The sequence below is a fragment of the Lynx rufus genome, unplaced genomic scaffold, assembly GCF_022079265.1.
Source record: "Lynx rufus isolate CCGP_SWC_20201006 ecotype Redwood Valley unplaced genomic scaffold, mLynRuf1.p SCAF_27, whole genome shotgun sequence".
Lineage (NCBI taxonomy): Eukaryota > Metazoa > Chordata > Mammalia > Carnivora > Felidae > Lynx > Lynx rufus.
In genome coordinates this window covers 16,311,186-16,336,106 of record NW_025814842.1, presented here as the reverse complement: position 1 = coordinate 16,336,106, position 24,921 = coordinate 16,311,186, and the positions used below count along the sequence as shown (strand labels likewise).

General features: G+C 36.5%; 1 protein-coding gene across 1 annotated transcript in view; it reads right to left on the bottom strand.

The window, feature by feature from the left end:
- SEPTIN14 (septin 14) overlaps window positions 1-23,682 on the bottom strand; it is a 91,121-nt gene extending 67,439 nt beyond the window's left edge. Inside the window, exons 1-3 of the mRNA XM_047089402.1 lie at window positions 23,629-23,682; window positions 12,582-12,702; window positions 11,559-11,754 (exon numbers count right to left, since the gene is read on the bottom strand). Of these exons, the coding sequence (XP_046945358.1) occupies window positions 11,559-11,754; window positions 12,582-12,702; window positions 23,629-23,682 (371 nt within the window). The remainder of the gene's footprint in view (window positions 1-11,558; window positions 11,755-12,581; window positions 12,703-23,628) is intronic.
- Between the last annotated feature and the right edge of the window lie 1,239 nt (window positions 23,683-24,921).

The window sequence follows — 24,921 nt, the reverse complement described above, 5'->3', positions numbered from 1 at the left end:
ACTTCATCAACACACATACAAGCAAGATGTCTGAAACAAAGTTTAGAATCACGATAATAAGAATACTATCTGGGGTTGAAAACAGACTAGAATCCCTTTCTGTGGAAAAAAAAGAAGTAAAATCTACTCAGGATGAAAATAAAATTATACTGCTATAACTGAGCTGTAATCTCGAATGGACACCACAGTGGCAAGGATGGATGAAACAAAGGAGCGAATCAGCAATACAGAGGACAAACTTATGGAGAATACTGAAACAGAAAAAAAGAGGGAGACTAATGCAAATGAGAACGAAATAAGAATTAGAGAACTCAGTGACTCATTAAAAAAGAATAACATCAGGGGCGCCTGGGTGGCGCAGTCGGTTAAGTGTCCGACTTCAGCCAGGTCACGATCTTGCGGTCCGTGAGTTCGAGCCCCGCGTTGGGCTCTGGGCTGATGGCTCAGAGCCTGGAGCCTGTTTCCGATTCTGTGTCTCCCTCTCTCTCTGCCCCTCCCCCGTTCATGCTCTGTCTCTCTCTGTCCCAAAAATAAATAAACGTTGAAAAAAAATTTTTTTTAAATAAAATAAAATTAAAAAAAAAAAAAGAATAACATCAGACTCATAAGGGCTCCAGAAGATGAAGAGAGAGAAATAGGGGTAGAAGGTTTACATGAGCAAATCATAGCAGAAAACTTTTTAACTTGGGGAAAGACATACACATGAAAATCCAGGAAGCACAGAGAACTCCCATTAGATTCAACAAAAACTGACCATCAACAAGGCATGTCATAGTCAAATTCACAAAATACTCAGGCAAGGAGAGAATCATGAAAGCAGCAAGGGAAAAAAAGTCCTTAACCTACAAGGGAAGACAGATCAGGTTTGCAGCAGACCTATCCACAGAAACTTGGCAGGCCAGAAAGGAGTGGCAGGATATATTCAATGTGCTGAATCAGAAAAACATGCAGCCAAGAATTCTTTATCCAGCAAGGCTGTCATTCAAAATAGAAGGAGAGATAAAAATTTTCCCAGACAAACAAAAATTAAAGGAGTTTGTGACCATTAAACCAGCCTGGCCAGAAATTTTAAGGGGGACTCTCTGAGGGGAGAAAAAAATGAAAAAAAAAATTACCAAAAGCAGCAAATACTAGAAAGGACCAGAGAATACCACCAGGAACATCAATTCTACAGGCAACATAATGGTATAAATTCATATCTTTCAGTACTCACTCTAAACGTCAATGGACTCAATGCTCCAATAAAAAGACATAGGGTAACAGAATGGATAAGAAAACAATATCCATCTATATGCTGTTTACAAGATACCCACGTTAGACCTAAAAACAGCTTCAGATTGAAAATAAGGGGATGGAGAACCATCTATCATGCTAATGGTCAACAAAAGAAATCTGGAGTGGCCATACTTGTATCAGGCAATCTAGATTTTAAAATAAAGACTGTAACATGAGGGGCGCCTGGGTGGCTCAGTCGGTTAAGCGTCCGCCTTCAGCTCAGGTCACGATCTTGTGGTCCATGAGTTCAAGCCCCACGTCAGGCTCTGAGCTGATGGCTCAGAGCCTGGAGCCTGTTTCAGATTCTGTGTCTCCCTCTCTCTCTTCCCCTTCCCCGTTCATGCTCTGTCTCTCTCTGTCTCAAAAATAAATAAACGTTTTAAAAAAAAGACTGTAACATGAGATGAAGAAAGGCATTATATCATAATTAATGGGTCTATCCACCAAGAAGACCTATCAATTGTAAACATTTATGCTCCAAATGTGAAAGCATCCAAATATATAAATCAATTATTCACAAACATAAAGAAACTCATTGATAATAATACCATAATTGTAGGGGACTTCACACCACACTTATAGCAATGGACAGATCATCTAAACAGAAAATCAACAAGAAAACAATGAATGACATTGTTTGGCTTTGAATGACACACTGAACCAGATGGACTTAACAGATATATACAGAACATTTCATCCTACAGCAGTGAAATACAAATTATTCTCCAGTGCACATGGAACATTCTCCAGAATAGGTCACATACTGGGAGACAAAGCAGCCCTCAACAAGTACAAAGAGATCAAGATCATACCGTGCATATTTTCAGACCACAATGCTATGAAACTTGAAATCACCCACAGGAAAAAATTTGGAAAGATAACAAATACTTGGAGACTAAAGAACATCCTACTAAAGAATGAATGGGCTAACCAAGAAGTCAAAGAGGGAATTAAAAAGTACATGGAAGCCAATGAAAATGATAACACCACAGCCTCAAACCTCTGGGATGTAGCAAAGGCTGTCATAAGAGGGAAGTATATAGCAATCCAGGCCTTCCTAAAGAAGAAAGAAAGGCCTCAGATACATAACCTAAACTTACACCAGAAGAGCTGGAAAAAGAACAGCAAATAAAACCTAAAATCAGCAGAAGACAAGAAAAAAAAGATTAGAACATAAATCAATGCTATCAAAACCAAACAAAGAAACAAACTAAAAAAAACAACAACAATAGAACAGATAAATAAAACCAGGAGCTGGTTCTTTGAAAGAATTAACACAACTGATAACCCCCTAGCCAGTTCGACCCCAAAAAAATGAGAAGGAAAAGACCCAAATAAATAAAATCAAGAATAAAGAGATCACAACCAACTCTGCAGAAATACAAACAATAATAAGATAATATTATCAGCAATTATACACCAATAAAGTGGGCAATCTGGAAGAAATGGACAAATTCCTACCAAAACTAAAACAGGAATAGAAAATTTGAACAGACCCATAACCAGCAAAGAAATCAAAATAATGTTCAAAAATCTCCCAACAAAGAAGAGTCCAGGACAGAATAGCTTTCCAGGGGAATTCTACAAAACATTTAAAGAATTAACACCTATTCTTTTGAAGCTGTTCCAAAAAATAGAAATGAAAGGAAATCTTCCAAACTCATTCTATGAAGCCAGAATTACATTCATTCCAAAACCAGACAGAGCCCCCATTAAAAGGACTACAGACCAATTTCCCTGATGAACATGGATGCAAAAATCCTCAACAAGATACTAGCCAACCGGATCCAACAATACATTAAAAGAATTATTCACCACGACCAAGTGGGGTTTATACATGGGATGCAGGGCTGGTTCAATATCCACAAAACAATAAATATGATACATCACATCAATTTAAAAAAAAGGACAGGAAGCACATGATCCTTTCAATATATCCAGATAAAGCATTTGACAAAATACAGCATTCTTTCTTGATAAAAACCCTCAAGAAAATAGGGATAGAAGTATCATACCTCAAGATCATAAAAGCCATATATGAAAGATCCACGGCTAATATCATCCTAATGGGGAAAAACTGACAGCTTTCCCCTAAGGTCAGGAACAAGACAGGGATGTCCACTCTTACCACTGTTATTCAACATAATATTGGAAGTCTTAGTCTCAGCAATCAGACAACACAAAGGAATTAAAGGCATCCAGATCAGCCAGGAGGAAGCCAAATTTTCACTCTTAACAGATGACATACTACTCTATATGGAAAACCCAAAAGATTCCACCAAAAACTGCTTGAACTGATCCATGAATTCAGCAAAATTGCAGGATATAAAATCAATGCACAGAAGTCGGTTGCATTCCTATACACCAACAATGAAGCAACAGAAAGAGAAATCAAGGAATCTATCCCATTAACAATTGCACCAAAACCATAAAATACCTAGGAATAAACCTAACCAAAGAGATGAAAAATATATGTACTGAAAACTATAGAAAGCTTGTGAAAGAAATTGAAGAAGACACAAAAAAATGGAAAAAGATTCCATGCTCCTGGATAGGGAGAATAAACGTTGTTAAAATGTTGATACTACCCAAAGCAATCTACATAGTCAATGCAATATCTATCAAAATAACACCAGCATTCTTCACAGAGTTAGAGCAAACAATCCTAAAATTTGTATGGAACCAGAAAAGACCCTGGATAGCCAAAGCAATCTTGAAAAATAAAACCAAAGCTGGAGGCATCACACTCCAGGACTTGAAGATGTATTACAAAGCTGTAATCGTCAAGACAGTATGGTACTGATACAAGAACAGACACTCAGATCAATGGAACAGAATAGAGAACCCAGAAATGGACCCACAAACGTATGGCCAACTAATCTTTGACAAAGCAGGATAGAATGTCCATTGGGATAAAGACAGTCTCTTCAGCAAGTGGTGCTGGGTAAACTGGACAGCAACATACAGAAAAATAAATCTGGACCACTTTCTTACATCCTACATAAAAATAAATTCAAAATGGATGAAAGATAAACGTAAGACAGAAAGCCATCAAAATCCTTGAGGGAAAAGCAGGCAAAAACCTCTTTAACCTTGGTCACAGCAACTTCTTACTCAGCATGTCTCCAGAGGCTAGGGAAAGAAAAGGAAAACTGAACTACTGGGACCTCATCAAAATAAAAAGCTTTTGCACAGCAAAGGAAACCATCAGCAAACCTAAAACGCAACCAACAGAACGGGAGAAGATATTATCAAATGACATATCAGGTAAAGGGTTAGTATCCAAAATCTATAAAGAACTTACAAACTCAGCACTCAAAAAATTCAAATAATCCAGAGAAGAAATGGATAAAAGACATAAATAGACACTTCTCCAAAGAAGACATCCAGATGGCCAGCTAACACATGAAAAGATGCTCAACATCACTCATTATCAGAGAAATACAAATCAAAACCACAATGAGATACCACCTCATACCTGTCAGAATGGCTAACATTAACAACTCAGGCAAAAACAGATGTTGGCGAGAATGCAGAGAAAGAGGATCTCTTTTGCATTGCTGGTGCAGCCACTCAGGAAAACAGTATGGAGATTCCTCAAATAGTTAAAAATAGAACTACCCTATGACCGAGCAATTGCACTACTAGGTATTTATCCAAGGGATACAGATGTGATGTTTTGAAGGGGCACATGCACCCCAATGTTTATAGCAGCACCATCGACAATAGCCAAAGTATGGAAAGAGCCCAAATGTCCATGGACGGATGAATGGATAAAGAAGATAGATAGATAGATAGATACACACACATATATATATATACATACACACACACACAGACAGACAATGGAGTATTACTTGGCAATCAAAAAGAATGAAACCTTGCCATTTGCAACTACATGGATGGAATTAGAGGATATTATGCTAAGTGAAATTAGTCAGAGAAAGACAAATATCATATGACTTCCCTCATATAAGGAATTTGAGACACAAAACAGATGAACATAAGGGAAGGGAAGCAAAAATAATATAAAAACAGGGAGGGGCCAAAATAGGGGGTTTCTGGAGGGGTTGTGTGAGGGGGGGATGGGCTAAATGGGTAAGGAGCATTAAGGAATCTACTTCTGAAATTATTATTTTACTATATGCTAACTTGGATGTAAATTTAAAAATTAATTAATTAATTTAAACAATAAAATAAATGTTAAAAAGTGAATAATCTACTACATTTACTATATATTCACCTTTCTAGTGAGATTTATTCTTTCACATGTTTTCTTGTTGTTAGTTAACACCCTTTCTTTTCAACTTAAAAAAAAATCCCATTAATACTTCCTGTAAGGCTGGTTTAGTGCTGATAAACTCCAGCTCTTCTTGCCTGGAAAACTGTTTCTCTCTCCTTCAATTCTGAATATATTCTTGGTTAGGAGTTTTTTTCAGTATTTTGAATATGTCATTCCACTTTCCTCTGACCTGCAAATTTTGTGCTGAAAAATCTATTAGTCTTATGGGGATTCTCTTTTACCCCAAAAGTTATTTTTCTCTAGCATAATGTATAAGCTTGTCAAATCACTATGTTGTGCACCTGACACTAATGTAACATTGTGTTTCAACTATGCTTCAATAAAAAAGTTGTTTTCCTTTTTTTTTTTTTTAAAAAAGAGAGAACTACAGGGAAATATCCCTGATGAATAAGGCTACAAAAATTCTCAACAAAATACTAGCAGAAAGAATTCAACAATACATTAAAAAATCATTCACCATGATCAAGTGGGATTTATACCTGGGTTGCAAGGGTGATCCAATATTCACAAATCAATGAATGTGATACATCACATAAATAGGACAAAGGATAAGAACCGTATGATCATTTCAATAGAAAAGAAAAACCATCTGACAAAGTACAACATCCATTCATGATAAAAACCCTCAACAAAGCAGGTTTGGAGGAAGCTTACCTCAACATAGTAAAGGCCTTATATGGAAAACCCACAGTGAATATCAAAGGCGATATTTAAAAATGGAGAGGTTATCCTCTAAGGACAGGAAAAATACAAAGATGTCCATCCCCAAACTTTTTTCAACATAGTACTAGAAGTCTTTACCATAGCAATTAGACAACAAAAAGAAATAAAAGGCATACAAATTAGTCAGGAAGAAGTAAAACTTTCAGTATTTGAAGATAATATGACGGTATATAGAAAACTCATAAGACTCCATTAAAAAACTGCACAAACTGATAAATGAATTTAGTAAAGTTGCAGAATACGAAGTCAATACATAAATCTGTTGCATTTCTAGATAGCCCTAATGAAGCTATCATTACAGAACAGAAAGAGAAACTAAGGACTCAAGCCCATGTACAATTGCACCAAACACAATAAGATAGCTAGTAAGAGACCTAAACAAAGAGGTGAAAGACCTGTATTCTGAAAACTATTTAAACACTGATGAAAGAAATTGAAGATGACACCAAGAAATGGAAAGATATACCATGCTCATGGATCAAAAGAACAAATATTGCTAAATGTCTATACTACCCAAAGCAAGTTACACATTTAACTAAATCCCTAAAAAAAATACCAACAACATTTTTCACAGAACTAAAACAAACAATTCTAAATTTTATATGGAACCATAAAAGACCCCAAATTCCCAAAGCAATCTTGAAAAAGAAAAACAGGGGCACTTGGGTGGCTCAGTCAGTGAAGCATCTGACTCTTGAGTTCAGATCAGGTCATGATCTCATGGTCATGGGATTGAGCCCTGCCTCAGGCTGTGAGCTGACAGCACAGAGCCTACTTGGGAGTCTCTCTCTCCCTCTCTCTCTGCCCCTCACCCACTTCTGTATACGTGCTCTCTCTCTCACTCACTCTCTCTCTCAAAATAAATAAATAAACATAAAAAGAGAAAGAAAAGCTGGAGACATCACAACTCCACATTTCAAGTTATATTACAAAGCTGTAGTAATCAAAACAATATGGTACTGGTACAAATATTGATATGTAGATCAATAGAACAGAATAGAAAACCCAGTAATAAACCCACATCTATATAGTCAATTAATCTTTGACAAAGCAGGGAAGAATATCTCATGGGAAAAGGACAGTCCTTTCAACAAATGGTATTGGGAAAACGGCTCAGCTACATGAAAGAGAAAGAAACTGGACCATTTCTTACACCATACATAAAAACAAATTTAAAATGGATTAAAGACCTAAATTCGAGTCCTAAAACAATAAAAATCATAGAAGTGAACACAGGAAGTAACCTCTTTGACATCAGCTGTAGCAACCTTTTTTTCAGTAAGTCCCCTGAGGCAAGGGAAACAAAATAAAAAATAAACCATTGCAACTACATGAGAATAAAAAGCTCCTGCCCACCAAAGGAAACAGGCAACAAAACTAAAAGGCAACCTGCGGAATGGGAGAAGATAGTTGCAAATTACATATGTGATAAAGGGTTAGTATCCAAACTGTATAAAGAACTTATAAAATGCAACATCCAAAAAACAAATAATCTAATTTTAAAATGGGTAGAAGGGGTGGGGCACCTGGGTGGCTCAGTAGGTTAACCGTCTGACTTCAGCTCAGGTCATGATCTCACAGTTCGTAGGTTCGAGCCTTGCATCAGGCTCTGTTCTGACAGGTCAGAGCCTGGAGCCTACTTTGGATTCTGTGTCTCCCTCTCTCTCTCTGGCCCTCACCTGCTCACACTCTGTCTCTCTCTCTCTTTCAAAACTAAATAAACATTTTTTAAAAATTAAAAATGGAAGAAGACATAGACATTTCTTCAAAGAAGACATCCAGATGGTCAACAGACACATGAAAAGATGTTCATCATCACTTACCATCAGGGAAATGCAAATCAAACCTACAATGCGGTATCACTTCACACCTGTCAGAAAGGCTAAAATTAACAACACAAGAAACAACAGGTGTTGGCAAAGATGTACAGTAAAAGAACACTCATGCACTGTTGGTGCAAATGAAAACTGAGGCAGCCACTCTGGAAAACAATATGAAGTTTTGTTTGTCAAAAAGTTAAAAATAGAACTAGCCTAAGATCCAGCATTTGCACTACTGGGTATTTAAGCAAAGAATACAAAAACACTAATTCAAGGAGCTGTATGTACCCCTATAATTATAGCAGCATTGTTTACAATAGCCAAGATATGGAAGTAGCCCAAGTGTCCATAGATTGATGGATAAAGAAGAGGCATATATATTATATATATATTATTCATATATGCATTCATATATTTTTATGCTGAATAAAAAATATATATGTAATTCCATATAATGTATGGAATATATTATATATTTATTATATACTATATATGGAATATTATGTATTATATATGGAATATTATTCAGCATAAAAATAATGAAATCTTGCCATTTTCGATAAGATAGAGGGAGCTAGGGAGTATAATGCTAAGCGAAACAAGACAGAGAAAGACAAATACCATATGATTTCACTCATATGTGGAATTTAAGAAACAAAACAAAGAGGAAAAAACTGGGTATTGTTTGGAAGTGTGGAATCATAATATTGTACACCTCAAACTAATATAATACTGTACGTTAACTAACTAGAATTAAAATAAAAATTTAAAAACCCAACATCTACAAATTAAATTTCCTGTCTTTTGTGGACACAGCTCATAGTGCCCCAAAACAATTACAAAGTAACATCAGAGATCTCTGATCATAACAATATATAATCATGAAAAATTTTAAATATTGCAAAGTTACCAAATGTGACACAGAGACACAAAGTCATCAAATGCTCTTGGAAAAGCCAGGCTGATAGACTTGTTTTACACAGAGCTGCAATAAACTTTCAATTTGTAAAAAAAATACATAAAAAGAAAAATATCTGACAAGCACAATAAAGTAAGTCTAGTAAAATCAGGTATTCTTGTACAAATAAGGAGGTTAAATAAGTAATCAAAAATTTACCAACACAGAAAACTCAGGCTTCAGTATTGAATTCTAATAAACACTTAAAGAAGAATTGACACCAATACTTAAAATCTTCCAAAAGGATTAAAGAAAAGGGAAAATTTCCAACTCTTTTGAAGGCCAGAATTATCCTGATATAAAAAAAAATTACAGATAAATATCCCTAATAAACACAGATGCAAAATCTTCAACAAAATACTTAACAACGTGAATTCAACAGCAAAAGGATCATACACAATGAGTAGGTGGGATTTATCCTCAGAATGCAAGGATTATTCAATGTAAGTAAGTTGATTTATAAACACCACATTGATTGAAAAAGAAAAATTACATAACTATTTCAATAGTTGCAGAACAGATACTTGATGTAATTTAACACCTTTTCATCATTTAAAAAAATAGCAAAACTCTTGAAACTATGTATAAAAGAATTTATGTCAACACAATAAAAGCTATGTATGAAAAGCCCATGGCTAACCTCTAAATTGTTGACTTTATGGGCATTGAATTGTTTGTTGTATTCTTATCTTTTTAATATTTGTAAAATCCGTAATAATGTCTTCTTTCTTATTCCTGATGTTGGTGGTATTTGGCTTCTCATCTATTTTTCTTGCTCAGTCTAGTTAAAGGTTTTCAATTTATTGATTTTCTGACATTTTTTCTGTTTTCATCAATTTCTGCTGTAGTATGAGTTTTCCTTTCTTTTTCTTGCTTTAGGGTAAATTTGTTCTTATTTGGCTAGTTTCTTAACATTGAAATTTATAATACTTGAGATTGTCGTTTTTTCTAACATAAGTATCTTATGCTATTAATTTCCCTAGGTGGCTTAGTCGGTTGAGCATCCAACTTTGGCTCAGGTCATGATCTCATGGTTCGTGGGTTTGAGCCCCACATCGGGCTCTGTGCTGACAGCTCAGAGCCTGGAGCCTGCTTCAGTTTCTGTGTCTTCCTCTCTCTCTGCCCTTCCCCCACTCACTCACTCTCTCTCTCTCTCAAAAATAAACAGTAAAAATTTTTTTTAATTTCCCTCTAAGTAAAACTCCTGTGGCATTCCTATAGCTTTTTTTTAATTGCAGTAAGATCGCTTAATGGATATCTACTCTCATAACAAGTTTTTGAATGTAATATAAAGTACTGTTACATATACTGTTAAATCTTCTGTTGCACAGCAGATCTCATCTTGCATGATTAAAACGTTATCCATTGAACAAGAACTCTTAATTCCTCCTTCTCCCCAACCATTGGCAAACATTTTACACTCTTCTTCTATGAGTTTGGTGAGGGGTTGTGATCATGAAAAGGAAATGTCTTGGGGCACCTGGATGGCTCAGTCGGTTGAGTGTCCGACTTCAGCTCAGGTCATGATCTCACGGTCTGTGAGTTTGAGCCCTGCATTGGGCTCTGTGCTGACAGCTCAGAGCCTGGAGCCTGCTTCAGATTCTGTGTGTCCCTCTCTCTCTGCTCCTCCCCCGCTCATGCTGTCTCTCTCTCTATCTCTCTCTGTCAAAAATAAATAAACATTAAAAAAAATTTTATAAGAAAGGGAAATGTCTAAGGCCCATGGGAATCAGACCACAATTTGAATAGAAAAGTGATTACATAGGATGTTTGTTTCAGAATTATCTATTAACCTGTTCATAAATGTTTTATGCATTTTTATATTATACATAATATAGTTTAAGGATACTTGTTCTGTATTATTTCAAATGTATATTAATTATTATAAAAATTCAACATAAGGTCTGAGAGTACACTTACTAAACTTACAATAGTGGCTATTTTTGGAAAAAGAAAAGGCTCTAAGTACTTACATTTGGCTAAGTGGGTTTTCATTTCATCTGGATCGTTTAAATTTTTACAGAAATAAATTTACTTATAACTTGGGTAAGTGATTTTAAAAATGAGAATAGCCAACAAGTAAATAAATGGGGAAAATCTATTTGAAAAATTTATAGGAATCAACCTTATATATAGGATATCTATATCGATATTGATATAGATATATAAGGATATACCCTTATATAAAGATTCAATGGTGAGAATCAGATGGATATGTCTGCATCCTAATCTATAAAACCAGTAAATTTAATCTTATTGGGAAAAAAAAGAGTGTTTGTATAAACAAGATCATCCTGGATTTTCTGGATACATCTTAGTTCAAACAACAAATGTCCTTAAAAGAGACATAAGGAGAGCAGAGAAGGCTATATAAAGGTGGAGGCAGATGGGAGTGATATAGCCAGAGGAAATGTCAGTAAAGAAGGTAAATTCCTTGAAAGAATAAAATCTTTTGTAATTAAAGTAAGAAAACACTAACCTGGCTTCTTTGTTTATTTGATCACCGTATCCCACTGTTTTCACAACAGTTAATTTCAATTGAACATTACTTTCCTGAAGTTCATATGTCTGAATTTTAAGTCCAACATTTGAGTAAAAATGTGAGGATTTTTTGTCTTTCAAATTAGTATTGAATAATGTTTCGATGAGTGTTGATTTTCCAATTCCAGTTTCCCCTGTAATAAACATAGATACATTATCTAGGGACATAAAATGGCTAAGAAGAAGTAACGCTTAATCCAAATACATCAATGACTATAATGTCCTTTAAAGTATACATGTTTAGGGGCTCCTGAATGGCTCAGTTGGTTGAGTGTCCAACTTCAGTTCAGGTCATGATCTCACAGTTCATGGGTTCAAACCCCACACTGGGATCTATGCTGACAGCTCAGAACCTGTAGCTTGCTTCAGATTCTGTCTCCTTCTCTCTCTGCCCCTTCCCCTGCTTATGTGTGTGCACTCTCTCTCTCTTTCAAAAATAAATAAATAAATAAAATGCATTTTAAAAATCTTGTGAATAAAAATGAGGTATACATGTTTCTCTTGACTCTCTCAGTCATTAATATGATATAGAAAAAATATACACGAAAACATATCAGATTTTGAAGAGCACTGAAACATCCAAAGAAAATAAAAGTCTAGGGACACCTGGGTGGCTCAGTCACTTAAGCATCCAACTTTTGGTTTCAGCTCAGGTCATGATCTCATGATTCATGGATTCTAGCCCCACATTGGCCTCTGTACTGACAGTGTGGAGCCTGCTTGAGATTCTCTCTCTCCATCTCTCTCTGTCCCCCCCCACTCTGTCTCTCTCTCTCTCAAAAACAAATAAAAATTTATTTGTATAAAAAGTCTAACTAATGTGACTAACATGATGGGAACAAATACAGATAGAAGGACATGGTCTTGAATTAGCAGCACCAGTGTTACACTACTTTAGATAAGTTGAAGTAAGCATTTGAGAAAATTAAGTACTAATTCAGATGAGGAATCAGGCACTTACCCACACAGAGAATATTAAAAGAAAATCCTTGTTGAATAGATTGGTTTACCAACTGATGAGGCAAACATTCAAAACCAAAATGACCAAGCATTGTTAAGCAACGGACACTATCTCCTCTTTGCTTAAAAACACAAAAATAAAACAATTAATTAAAATTAGTAATATCATTTGAAAAAATAATTTTAATAATAGGTTTAAGAAATTAGAATTATCATTTGATTATCATAACTCAGACAAGATTTGAATTAAGTAAATTTGTGAGCAAGTAAGTCTTGTCCAGACACATAGTTTTTGCTTTCAATTTTAAAAATAGTAAATCTGGAGGAGGGAGAGGAAGATGGCAGCAAAGTAGGAGGACCCTAGCCTCATCTTGTCTCTTGAACACAAATAGATAACTATAAAATCATCCTAAATACTCCAGAAATCAATCTGAAGACAGACAGATCAAACTCCACAACGAAGGGAGAGAAGAGGTCACATCAAAGAAAGTATGAAGTGCAGAGAAGTGGTATAGGGGAGAAAAAGATTATGGGTGCTTCAGAAAGGAGGGAGCCAACATCAGAGAGAAGGGTGAGAAAGAGAGGAGCACAAAGGGGAACACCCAAGGAGAATATTTTACATAAGTCATTGGTTTGGAAAACTAGAGGGGCTGAATTTCATGAGTTCTTGCAACCAATGGTGCTTAAAGCCTGGAGTTTTAAAGGTGAGCTGGCTTGTCTGGGAGAGAGCCCCAAGGGCATTTTTCTGCTCTTGGATAGAAGGCAGGCAAACAACCCAGGGGCAGATCCCATGGAAACAGAACTCCAAAGAATGCCTGGGCACATAGTGGGGAAAGTATTTGCTCTTCTCTGAGCATCATTCACAGATGCCTCTGTGGGAACATAAGAGCTACCTGGCACCATTTCAGTCCCCTGCCCCTCAGCATAAACAAAGAGCCACCTGTGGAAGCAGTGCAGTGCCCACACTAACTTGCTTGCACAAAGCCCACTCCCTGCACTCTGATGGGACTGCCCTTCTCATTCAAGCTCGCCTCAAGCACAATGGGGTGGACCCCTCCCTTAGAAGGCAAGTACAAACCCCTGTCCACATCACGTCTCCTGACCAGAGAATTTTATGGGCACTTAGTTCTGGTGGAGGTAGTGTCAGGTCTCATTTCATAAGCAGACCAGAACACACCTAATTAAAACTCACAACATTTAGGCCAGGGACCAAACAATGCCCACAACAGGCAAGGAGAACCTCTGCAGATGACTGGCCTGAGGGATAGAGCAGCCAAAACACAATAGCAGAGTGCATGCAGCACACATCCAGACACTTACTGAAATGACAGGCTGGGGATGTTACATGATCTCTTCTTCATAAGGCCATTATTTCAGAATAGAGACATAGCTGGCTTTTCTAACAGAGAGAAGGCAGAGACATAAACAAAATGCAAAGATGGAGTGATTGATCACAAATGAAAGAACAAGATAAGGCCATGGCCAGTGAAACAGATATAAGTAACATGTCTGATGGAAAATGTAAAGCAACCATCATAAGAATACTATCAGGGCTTGAGAAAAGAATGGAAGACATCAGACACCCTTACCACAGATATAAAAGACTTAAAACGAATCAGTCAGAGATAAAGAATACAATGAACGACGTTAGAAACAGGCCTGATGCAATGAACAGTAGGGTGGAAGAAGCAGAGGAATGAATTAGTGACACAGAAGACAAAATAATGGAGAAGATGGCAGCAAAGTAGGAGGACCCTAGGCTTGTCTCATCCCTTGAACACAATTAGATAGCTATCAAATCGTTCTAAATAATCCAGAAATCAACCTGAAGACTGGCAGAACAAGCTCCATAACTAAAGGGAGAGAAAGAAGCCACATCAAAGAATGTAGGAAGTGTGGAGACATGGTTTAATGGAGAAATGCTGCAGAGAAGTGCTGCAGAGGGGAAGCAGCTGTGTTCACAGGAAAAAGCAAGAGAGAGTGAGCACACAAGGGAAAGAACACACAAGGAGAACATTTCCCCTAAAGCCATTGGCTGGAAAAACAAGAGGGGTTGATTTTTTGTGAGTTCTTGCAACCAGCAGTGTTTAAAGATGAGTTTTAAAGGTCCACAGGCTTTGCTGGGATTGAGCCCTGAAGACACTGATTTATTCCTAGAGATAAGGCAGGCAAACAACTGGGGGGTGGGGGGAGGAGACAGTGAGGGGAATGGGGAGGCAGAAGGCATGGGATCAGTAATCTGAAGAATGCCTGGGGCACACAGTGGGGGAGATTATTTGCTGCTCATGGAGTGCATCTCTGAGAGTCAGCATTCACAGAGTTGACTCTCTGGGGACAAAGGAGCCAGCTGGTGCTATTTCCCTCTGCAGCCCCTCAGCATATACACAGAGCCACCTGCTGGAAATAGCACAGCACTGACACTGGCTGCCTAACTTGCTTATACCAAGTCTCACCCTCTGTGCTCTGGTGCAACTGCCCTTCTCAGTCAAACTTGTCTCAGTCCCAGTGAAGTTGGCTCCTCCCCAAGAAGACTACTACAAGCCTTTGCCCACACCGTGTCCCTAAAGCCTGGAGGTTTTTTTTTTTTTTTAATTTTTTTTAACGTTTATTTATTTTTGAGACGGAGAGAGACAGAGCATGAATGGGGGAGGGTCAGAGAGAGGGAGACACAGAATCTGAAACAGGCTCCAGGCTCTGAGCTGTCAGCACAGAGCCCGATGTGGGGCTCGAACTCATGGACCGTGAAATCATGACCTGAGCCAGTTGGCCGCTTAACTGACTGAGCCACCCAGGCACCCCTAGCCTGGGGTTTTAAAAGTCAGCAGGCTTGGCTGGGAGAGATCCCAGAGGGCACTGTGCTGCTCCCGGATAAAAGGTAAGCAATAATCCAGAAGCAGAGAGTCTGGACACAGACATCTCAAAAATGCCTGGGTCAAACATGGAGAGATTATTTGCTCTTCTTGGAGTGCTTCTCTGAGAGGCAGCATTCAAGGAGTCACCTCTACAGGAACAAAGGAGACAGCTTATGTCAGTTCCCTCCTTCAACCCTCATATAAACATAGACACACCTGCAGTAAGCAGGCAGTACCAAGACTGGCTGCCTAACCTGCCTGCACCAAATCCCACACCCCTACACTCTGGCACAACTGCCCTTCTCAGTCAAGCTTACCTCGGTACCAGCACAGCAGGCCCCTTCCCCAGAAGAAAGACCAGCATAAACACCTGGCCACACCATGTCTCCTGACCAGGAAGATCTGCAGGGCTTCAGTAGTATCAGGTCTCATTCAACAAACAGATAAGGCCATACCTAGTTAAAACTCCACATTCTGGCCAGGGACCCAACATTGCCCACTGCAGGCAAGGAGAGCCTGCAGACGCATGGTATGAAGAATAGAGCAAATAGCAGTGCATGCAGCACACACCAGAGACACTTCCTAAAGTGACAGGCCCTGGACATTTATGACCTCTTCTTCATAAGCTATTACTCTAGGGAGCAGGAAAGATACAGGCTTGTAACACACAGAAGAAGGCAGAGACTTAGACAAAATGCCATGACAGAGGAATTCATCCCAAATGAAACAACAAGATAAGGTCACAACCAGAGATCTAAGAAAGGCAGATATAAGTAACATGTCTGATGGAGAATTTAAAGCAAAAATAATAAGTATATTCTCTGGGTTTAAAAAAAGAATAGAAGAAGAGCACCTTGGTGGCTCACTCAACTAATTGTCTGACTCTTGATTTTGGCTCAGGTCATGATCTCATGGTTCATGAGTCCAAGCTCTGCATCAGGCTCTGTGCTGACAGTATGGAGCCTGCTTAGGATTCTCTCTCTCTCTCTCTCTCTCTCTCTGTCTATTTCAAAGAAAACTCAAAAAAAAATAAAATGAATATTTTAAAAGAAAAGAAGAGAGGAGTGCCTGGGTGGGTCAGTCGGTTGAGCATCCGACTTCAGCTCGGGACATGATCTCGCGGTCTGTGGGTTCAAGCCCCACGTCGGGCTCTGTGCTGACAGCGCAGCTTGGAGCCTGCTTCAGATTCTGTCTCCCTCTCTCTCTGCCCCTTCCCCGCTCATGCTCTGTCTCTCTCTCTGTCAAAAATAAATAAACATTAAAAAAATTTTTTTTAAAGAAAAGAAGAGATCAGTGAGACCATTACCACAGATATAAAAGAGTTCAAAAAGAATCAATCAGAGATGAATAGTGCAATAAATGAGATTGGAAACAGGCTTGATGCAATGAATAGCAGAGTGGAAGAAGCAGAGGAATGAATTAGTGATAGAAGACAAAGTAAGAGAATTTAAAGAAGCTAAACAAAATAAGAAAGAATTATGCAACATGAGATAGACTTAAGGAACTCAATGACTGCATCAAATGTAATAACATTTGTATTACAAGAGTCCCACAAGAAGAAGACAGAGAAGAGGGGGCAAAACATTTATTTGAAGAAATAGTAGCTGAAAACTTCCCTAATTTGAGGAAGGAAACAGACATCCAGATCCAGGAGGCACAGAGAACTCCCATCAAAATCAACAAAATGGGGCCTCTGGGTGGCTCAGTCGGTTAAGCATCCAACTTCAGCTCAGGTCATGATCTCACAGTTTGTGAGTTCAAGCCCCGCATTGAGATCTGTACTGACAGCTCAGAGCCTGGAACCTGCTTCAGATTCTGTGTCTCCATCTCCCTTTGCCCCTCCCCCACTCACACTCTCTCTTTCTGGCTCTCAAAAATAAACAAACATTTTAAAAAAATTTTAAATCAACAAAAGCAAGCCAACAGCAAGATATATTGTAATTACATTTGCAAAGTAGAGTGAAAGAAAACATCTTTAAAGCAGCAAGACTAAAGAAGTCCTTAACTTACAAGGGAAAACCCATAAGGCTAGCTGGAGATTTCTCAATAGACACTTGACAAACCAAATGGGAGTGGCATGATATATTCAAAGTGCTGAATGGGGAAAACTGCAGTCAAGAATATTTTCCAGCATGGCTATCATTCAGAATAGAAGGAAAAATAGTGTTTCCCAGACAGACAAAAACCAAAGGAATTACTGACCACTAAACAGCCCTGAAAGAAATATTAAAGGGGATTCTTTGAGTGGAAAGACCAAAAGTGGCAAAGAAAGAAGAGACCAAAGGTGGCAAAGACAAGAAAAGATCAGGAAAAATCTCCAGAAACAATGACAAAACAAGTAATGATGTGGCACTGAATATATCTATCAATAATTACTTTGAATATAAATGGACTTAACACTCCAATCAAAAGCCATAGGGTGTCAGAATGGATTTAAAAAAACAAGACCCACTTATATGCTGCCTATGAGACTCATTTTAGACCTGAAGACACCTGCAGATTGAATGTGAGGGGATTGAGAAATATTGACATGCAATGGACATGAAAAGAAAGGTGGAGTTGTCATACTAATACACGAAAAATGGACTTCAAAAAAAAAAAGTCAGTAGTAAGAGACCAAAAAGGGCACTATGCCATAATAAGGGGGACAATCCAACAAGGTCTAAAAATTATAAATATTTATGCACCCAACATGAAACACCAAAATATATTTTAAAAGTTAACAACAAATATAAAAGTACTCATTGATAATAATACCATAATATTAGGGGATTTTAACACCCCATTTATATCAATGGAGAGAACATCCAAACAGAAAATCAACAAGGAAACAATGGCTTTGAATGATACACTGGACCAGATGGACTTCACAGATATATTCAGAACATGCTAATCTAAAATAGCAGAATACAGATTCTTTTTAGTCTACATGGGAGATTCTCCCGAATAAATCACATACTAGGTCAAAAATCAGGCCTCAAAAGGACAAACATATTGAGATCATACCATGCATATTTTCTGACCACAACACTATCAAACTTGAAGTAAACCATGAGAAAAAGTCTGGAAAGAGCTTGAACACATGGAGGTTAAACAACATGCGACTAAACCATGAATGGGTCACACAGAAAATAAAAGAATAAGGAAATACATGGAAACAAATGAAAATGAAAACAGAACGGTTTAAAACCTTTGAGATGTGGCAAAGTGATCCTAATAGGGAAGTAGATAGTAATACAGGCCCACCTAAACAAGCCAGAAAAATCTCAAATAAACAATCTAATCTTACACTTAATGGAGCTCAACAAAGAACAACAAATGAAGCCTGCAGCCAGCAGAAGAAGGGAAATAACAAAAATTAGAGAAGAAATAAATGACATAGAAACTAAAAGACAACAAAAAACCCACAATAGAACAGATCAATGAAACCAGGAGCTGGTTCTTTGAAAAAATTAATAAAATTGATAAACCCCTAGCCAGACTTACAAAATAAAAAAAGACCCAGATAAATAAAATCACAAATGAAAGAGGAGAAATAATAGCCAACACCACAGAAATACAGTTATTGGACAATATTATGAAAAACTATATGCCAACAAATTGGACAAACTGGAAGAAATGGATAAATTCCTAGAAGTATATAAGCTACCAAAACTGAAACAGGTAAAAGGAAAACTTTGACAGACCAATAACCATAAGAGAAATTACATCAGTAATAAAACATCTCCCAACAAACAAAAGTCTAGGGCTAGATGACATCACAGGTGAATTCTACCAAACAATTAAAGAAGAGTTAATATCTATTCTTCTCAAACTATTCCAAAAAATAGAAGTGGCAGGAAAACTCCAAACTCATTCTCTGAAGCCAGTATTAGCCTGGTACCAAAACCAGATAAAGACTCCACTAAAAAAAGAACTACAGGACAGTATAACTGATGAATATGGGTGCAAAAATTCTCAATAAAATACTAGCAAATCGAATCCAACAGTACATTAAAAAAAATCATTCACCATGATCAAGTGGGATTTATTCCTGGCTACAAGCGTGGTTCAATATTCACAAATCAATCAACCATATATATCACACTAAGAAAAGAAAGGGTAAGAACCATATAATCTCAATGGATGCAGAAAAAGCATTTGACAAAATACAGCAACCATTCTTGATAAAAACCCTCAGCAAAGTAAGGGTAGATGGAACATACCTCAACATCATAAAGGCCATATACAAAAGACTCACAGCTAACATAATCCTCAGTGAGGAAAAACTGAGAGCTTTTCCTCTATGGTCAGGAACAAGACAGGCATGTTCTCTCCCACTATTACTGCTTAATATAGTACGGCAATCTTATCCTCAGCAATCAGGCAACAAAAAGAAATAAAAGACATCCAAATCAGCAAGGAAGAAAGCAAACTTTCACTATATGCAGATGACATAATATTCCATATAGAAAACCCAAAAGATTTGACCAAAAGCGTCTAGAACACATGAATTCAGTAAAGTCTCAGGATATAAAATCAACATGCAGAAATATGTATTTCTATACACCAATAAGGAATCAGCAGAAAGAGAAATTAAGGAATTGGTCCCATTTACAATTGCACCTAAAATAATAAGATATCTAGGAATAAACCTAACCCAAGAGGTGAAAGACCCGTACCCTGAAAGTTATAAAACACTGATGAAGGAAACAAAAGATGACACAAAGAAATAGAAAGACATTCTATGACCTGAATCAAAAGAACAAATATTGTTTAAATGTCCATACTACCCAAAGCAATCTACACACTTATTGCAGTCCTTATCAAAATAACAATAGCATTTTTTCATTGAACCAGAAAAAAACTATCCTAAAACCTGTATGGAATGAACAAGGACTAAAAATAACCAAAGCAACCTTCAAACAGAAAAGTAAAGCTGGAACCATCACAATTCTGGACTTCAAGTTATATTAGAAAGCTGTAGTCACCAAAATACTATGATACTGGCACAAAAATATATACATAGATAAATGGAACAGAATAGAAAACCCAGAAATAAACCCACAACTATGTGGTGAATTAATATTCAACAAAGTAGGAAAGAATATCCAATAGAAAAAAAGACAGTCTCTTCAACAAATGGTGTTAGGAAAACTGTTCAGCAACATGCAAAAGAAAGGAACTAGACCACTTCCTTACACCATATACAAAAATAAATTCAAAATGGATTAAAGACTTAAATGTGAGATAGGAAAGACCTAAATATGAGATAGAGAATAACATATGCATAACCTCTTTGACATTAGCTATAGCAACTTCTTTCTAGATATGTCTCCTGAGGCAAGAGAAACAAAATCAAGAATAAACTATTGGGACTCAACATATAAAAAACAAATAATCCAGTTAAGAAATGGGTAGAAGACACGAATAGACACTTTTCCAAAGAAGACATCCAGATGGCTAACAGACACATGAAAAAATGCTCAACATTGCTCAACATCAGGGAAATACAAATCAAAACCACAATGAGATACCACCTCACACCTGTCATAATGGCTAAAATTAACTACTCAGGAAACAACAGCTGTTGGTAAAGGATGCAGAGAAAGAGGAACCCTCTTGCACTCTTGACAGAAATGCAAATTTGTGCAGACATTTTGGAAAATGGTATGGAGGTTTAAAAATAGAACTACTCAATTATCCAGCAATTGCACTCTTGGGCCTTTACTCAAAGGATACAAAAATACTAATTCAAAAGGATACATGCACCCTGATGTTTATAGCAGCATTATCAACAATCACCAAATTATGGAAAGAGTCCTAATGCCCATTGACTACGAATGTATACAGAAGAATAATGGAATATTACTCAGCAATAGCAACAATGAAATCTTTCCATTTGCAATAACATGAATGGAGCAAAAGAGTATTGTGCTAGGTGAAATAAGTCAGTCAGAGAAACACAAACACCATATGATTTCACTCATATGTGGAATTTAAGAAACAAAACAAATGAACATAGTGGGGGAAATAGAGGCAAATAGAAAAACAGACTATTAACTATAGAGAACAAATTGATGGTTACCAGAGGGGAGGTGGGAAGGGTGATGTGGTAAATAAGTGATGGGGATTAAGGAAGATACTTATTGTGATGAGCACTGAGTGTTGTATGTAAGTGTTGAATCACTAAATTTTACACCTGAAACTGATATTACACTGTATGTCAACTAACTGGAATTTAAATAAAAACTTGGTGTAAAAAAAGATGTGGCATATATACACAATAGAATATTACTTGGCCGTAAAAAAGAATGAGAACCTGCCATTTGCAACAACATGGATGGACCTAAAGTGTATAATGCTAACTGACATGAGTCACTTAGAGAAAGACATATATCATATGATTTCACTTATATTTGGAATTTAACAAACAAAAAACATAAAGAAAAAAAGACACACAAAAAAACAGACTCTTAAATACAAAGAAGAAACTGGTGGTTATCAGAAAACAGGAAGGTGGGAGAATGAATGAAATAGATAAAAAGGGACTAAGAGTTCATTAATTATTATGAGCGCTGAGTAATGTATTGAATTGTTTAATCATATTGTATGTCTGAAACTAATATAAAACAATATGTTAATTACACTTCAATAAAAAACAATTAAATGAGTCTACTTAAGCCTTGAATTCCAATACAGGAGAGAGATTAAAAAAAAAACAAGATAGACATCCTCACATATTGATGGTTATAGCATAAATTGACATAATATCTTTATAGAGTGACTTGCTAATTACTATCAAATTTTAAATTGCATATACTTTCTGATCCAATAATTTCATTTCTAACAAAATACATGAAACATATATATGAAAAAGTATGTAGGAGGATATTCAATGCAGCATTATACAGAATTGTGAAGACGAAAAAGAAGAAAAAATGAGGAGGAGGAAGAAGAAGAAAGAGAAGCAGAAAAAAAAAAGCCCAGAAGTTACCTTACCACTACTTAGAGGGGCTGGCTATTGAAAAAAAGTACATTTATAATAGCAAAAGTACAGAGCTATTAAAAAGAATAAGGTTGATCTGTGTGCTGATATGAAAACTTGTCCAAAGATTAGTTACTGCTGGTGAAAAACTAGGTTGAGAGGAGTGTTTTCTCTTTCCTATTGTTTGAGCATGATGAGGGAACAAACTAAGTTGCCAATTGTAAAATGGTTAAAAAAAGTTGGAAGGTTACTTGCTAAAGGGTGTGTACTGAGCATTTCTACCTTAGCTTAAAGTGTGACTAATTGGCCTTTGGTATCCCTTCTAATTCTAAAATTTTATTATTTTAATATCATGTAAACAAAGGAATGTTCACCATGATTTAATGCAAAAGAGGGGCCAAAGATATTATGTCATGGACATAAGTCAGTGGTTTCATTTCTGAGACATGACTTTGACAGTAGTTTAAAAAGCAGTGAAGATGAAAGGTGGATCAAGTGTGATTTTAAGCATGTGACTGATAGAAAAACAAACATTGAATAAGCCATTCTCTTCAGAGGAGTAACAGAAGGAAAAGAGAAAAAATATGGTAGTTTGGATATGCATGTTTGGGGGAAGAGAAAATACCAAGAAGAGAGCCATTAGGTACTAAGACATAAATGAGCACTATTTAACATAGATCAATGTTCACATATATATTTGCCATTCTGCTCAAAAGGAATTCTAAAACTCACTTTTAACTCATTCAGGCATACTACTCTCTTTTTTAGTGTAAATTTGTATGCGAATTATTGTAAGTTGTCCCTAGTACAGAGGCTCATCTTAAAATGTAACTTGTTTCAATCTCCCACTGAGCAAAGAAATAAACAGCCACCCAACCACTTCCTAAAATAACTTCACTTAAAAGTTATTTATTATCAGCACATAAATTTCCACAAACACATGCATCAAAATAGTGCTATTCTTCCCACCTAATGGGAGGTTTGTTATTCTTTGCTGTTAAATAAGAATACTACCAAAAAGGTCTGCAAACTCAAGAAAGAGGGAACAGTTATTTAAACCAATATTGGTATTTAACTCCAATCAATGTAAAATTTAATTCTTGTGCAAGCATAACAAACACGAATCTTTATGACCTATGTCTATATCATTTTACTGAATCAATATTTTGAAATTACCCAATCTTGTTAAAGTACAAAATTGGAAGTTCTATTTGAAAGATATACTCAACTGTATCTTCATCATGGGGTATTTGTGTGGGCATACACAATGGTTTTTCTGCCATACCAGGCTGAAAGACCTGAAAATGAAGAAATAAAAATCTGTTAAAAATTACTTTATAAGACTATATTCCTTCAATATAATTTAAATCAAAAGAGAGTCTAATAGAGACATTATCCCAGGTTTTGGCTTTCAGTCCACACTATTGATCTGTTTTAAATTGTAACTGTTTTGCTAGACAGCTTCCTATATAATATGTAATATTCAACTTAAAATGCACAGTGATACATTTAACCATAAACATGCAGAATAATCTAAAGAAAGAGTAAACTCTCTTTTGAAATCAAGAGGACAGAGAGCATTCTTCTTTAAAGCACTGAGTGTAAAATAGGTAATTTTGCTTTAAAAAGTGCTTAAAAGAACCAGGAAAGGCAAAATTACTTAACTTTCCAGAGAAGCTTACCAGGGAAGGCTGGGGTGATACAGCTCAAGGAGAGTTGGAAAAGAAGAGCTTATAAAATCTAAACAAGTCCCTTAAACATTGTACTAAATTAATAAAAACTGTCATTTATGAAGCACTTATTATGCACCTAGCATTGTGCTGAGTGCTTATGTGCTTTAGCTCCTTTAGTCATCATAATAGATAGATATAGACATATTTTTGTTGCCATATGCCAGTTGAGAAAATTTATATTCAGAAAAATAAGTAACTTACTTGCCCAAGATTTCAGCAATGCAGCAGACACAGGTCTGAACTGACTCCAAAGCTGGTGTTCTTCCTACTGTCCACAGTTATGAACCAAATATTCACTGTGCTTGCAACACTGTGGAACAAAGGAGGGGAGGTACAAAAGAGCAAGTGCTGATTTCTAAGTAGAACTGTCTGAGAAGGACATGCTATCCTACTTTTGAGTAGAGCACAAAGATATGAGAATATGGGGCATGATTTAAAAGGAAACATTATATACAAGTATAGCAAAAAGAAAAGTAAACAGTATCAAATAATGGCTCTGTATCATGGTTTCTTCACTTGAGAATAATAATTCCTGAGAATTATTCCACTTTCGTGTATATGTTGACTTCATTTTTTCCTTAATAGTAAATAGTATCCTCTAAAACAGATAGTGTTCTGTGTTATGGTATTGTTTACTCTGGTCTATATATGCAAGTTCTGTATTAGCAGAACTTTAATGTTGGGTATTGCAGTCATTTCTAGCCTTTAACTGAAATCAACAATAAACATCTAAACCACTAAAAAAAAAGAATTGTTTCTTAACTTCCCCTGCCTATTCTGTCTCAGAAT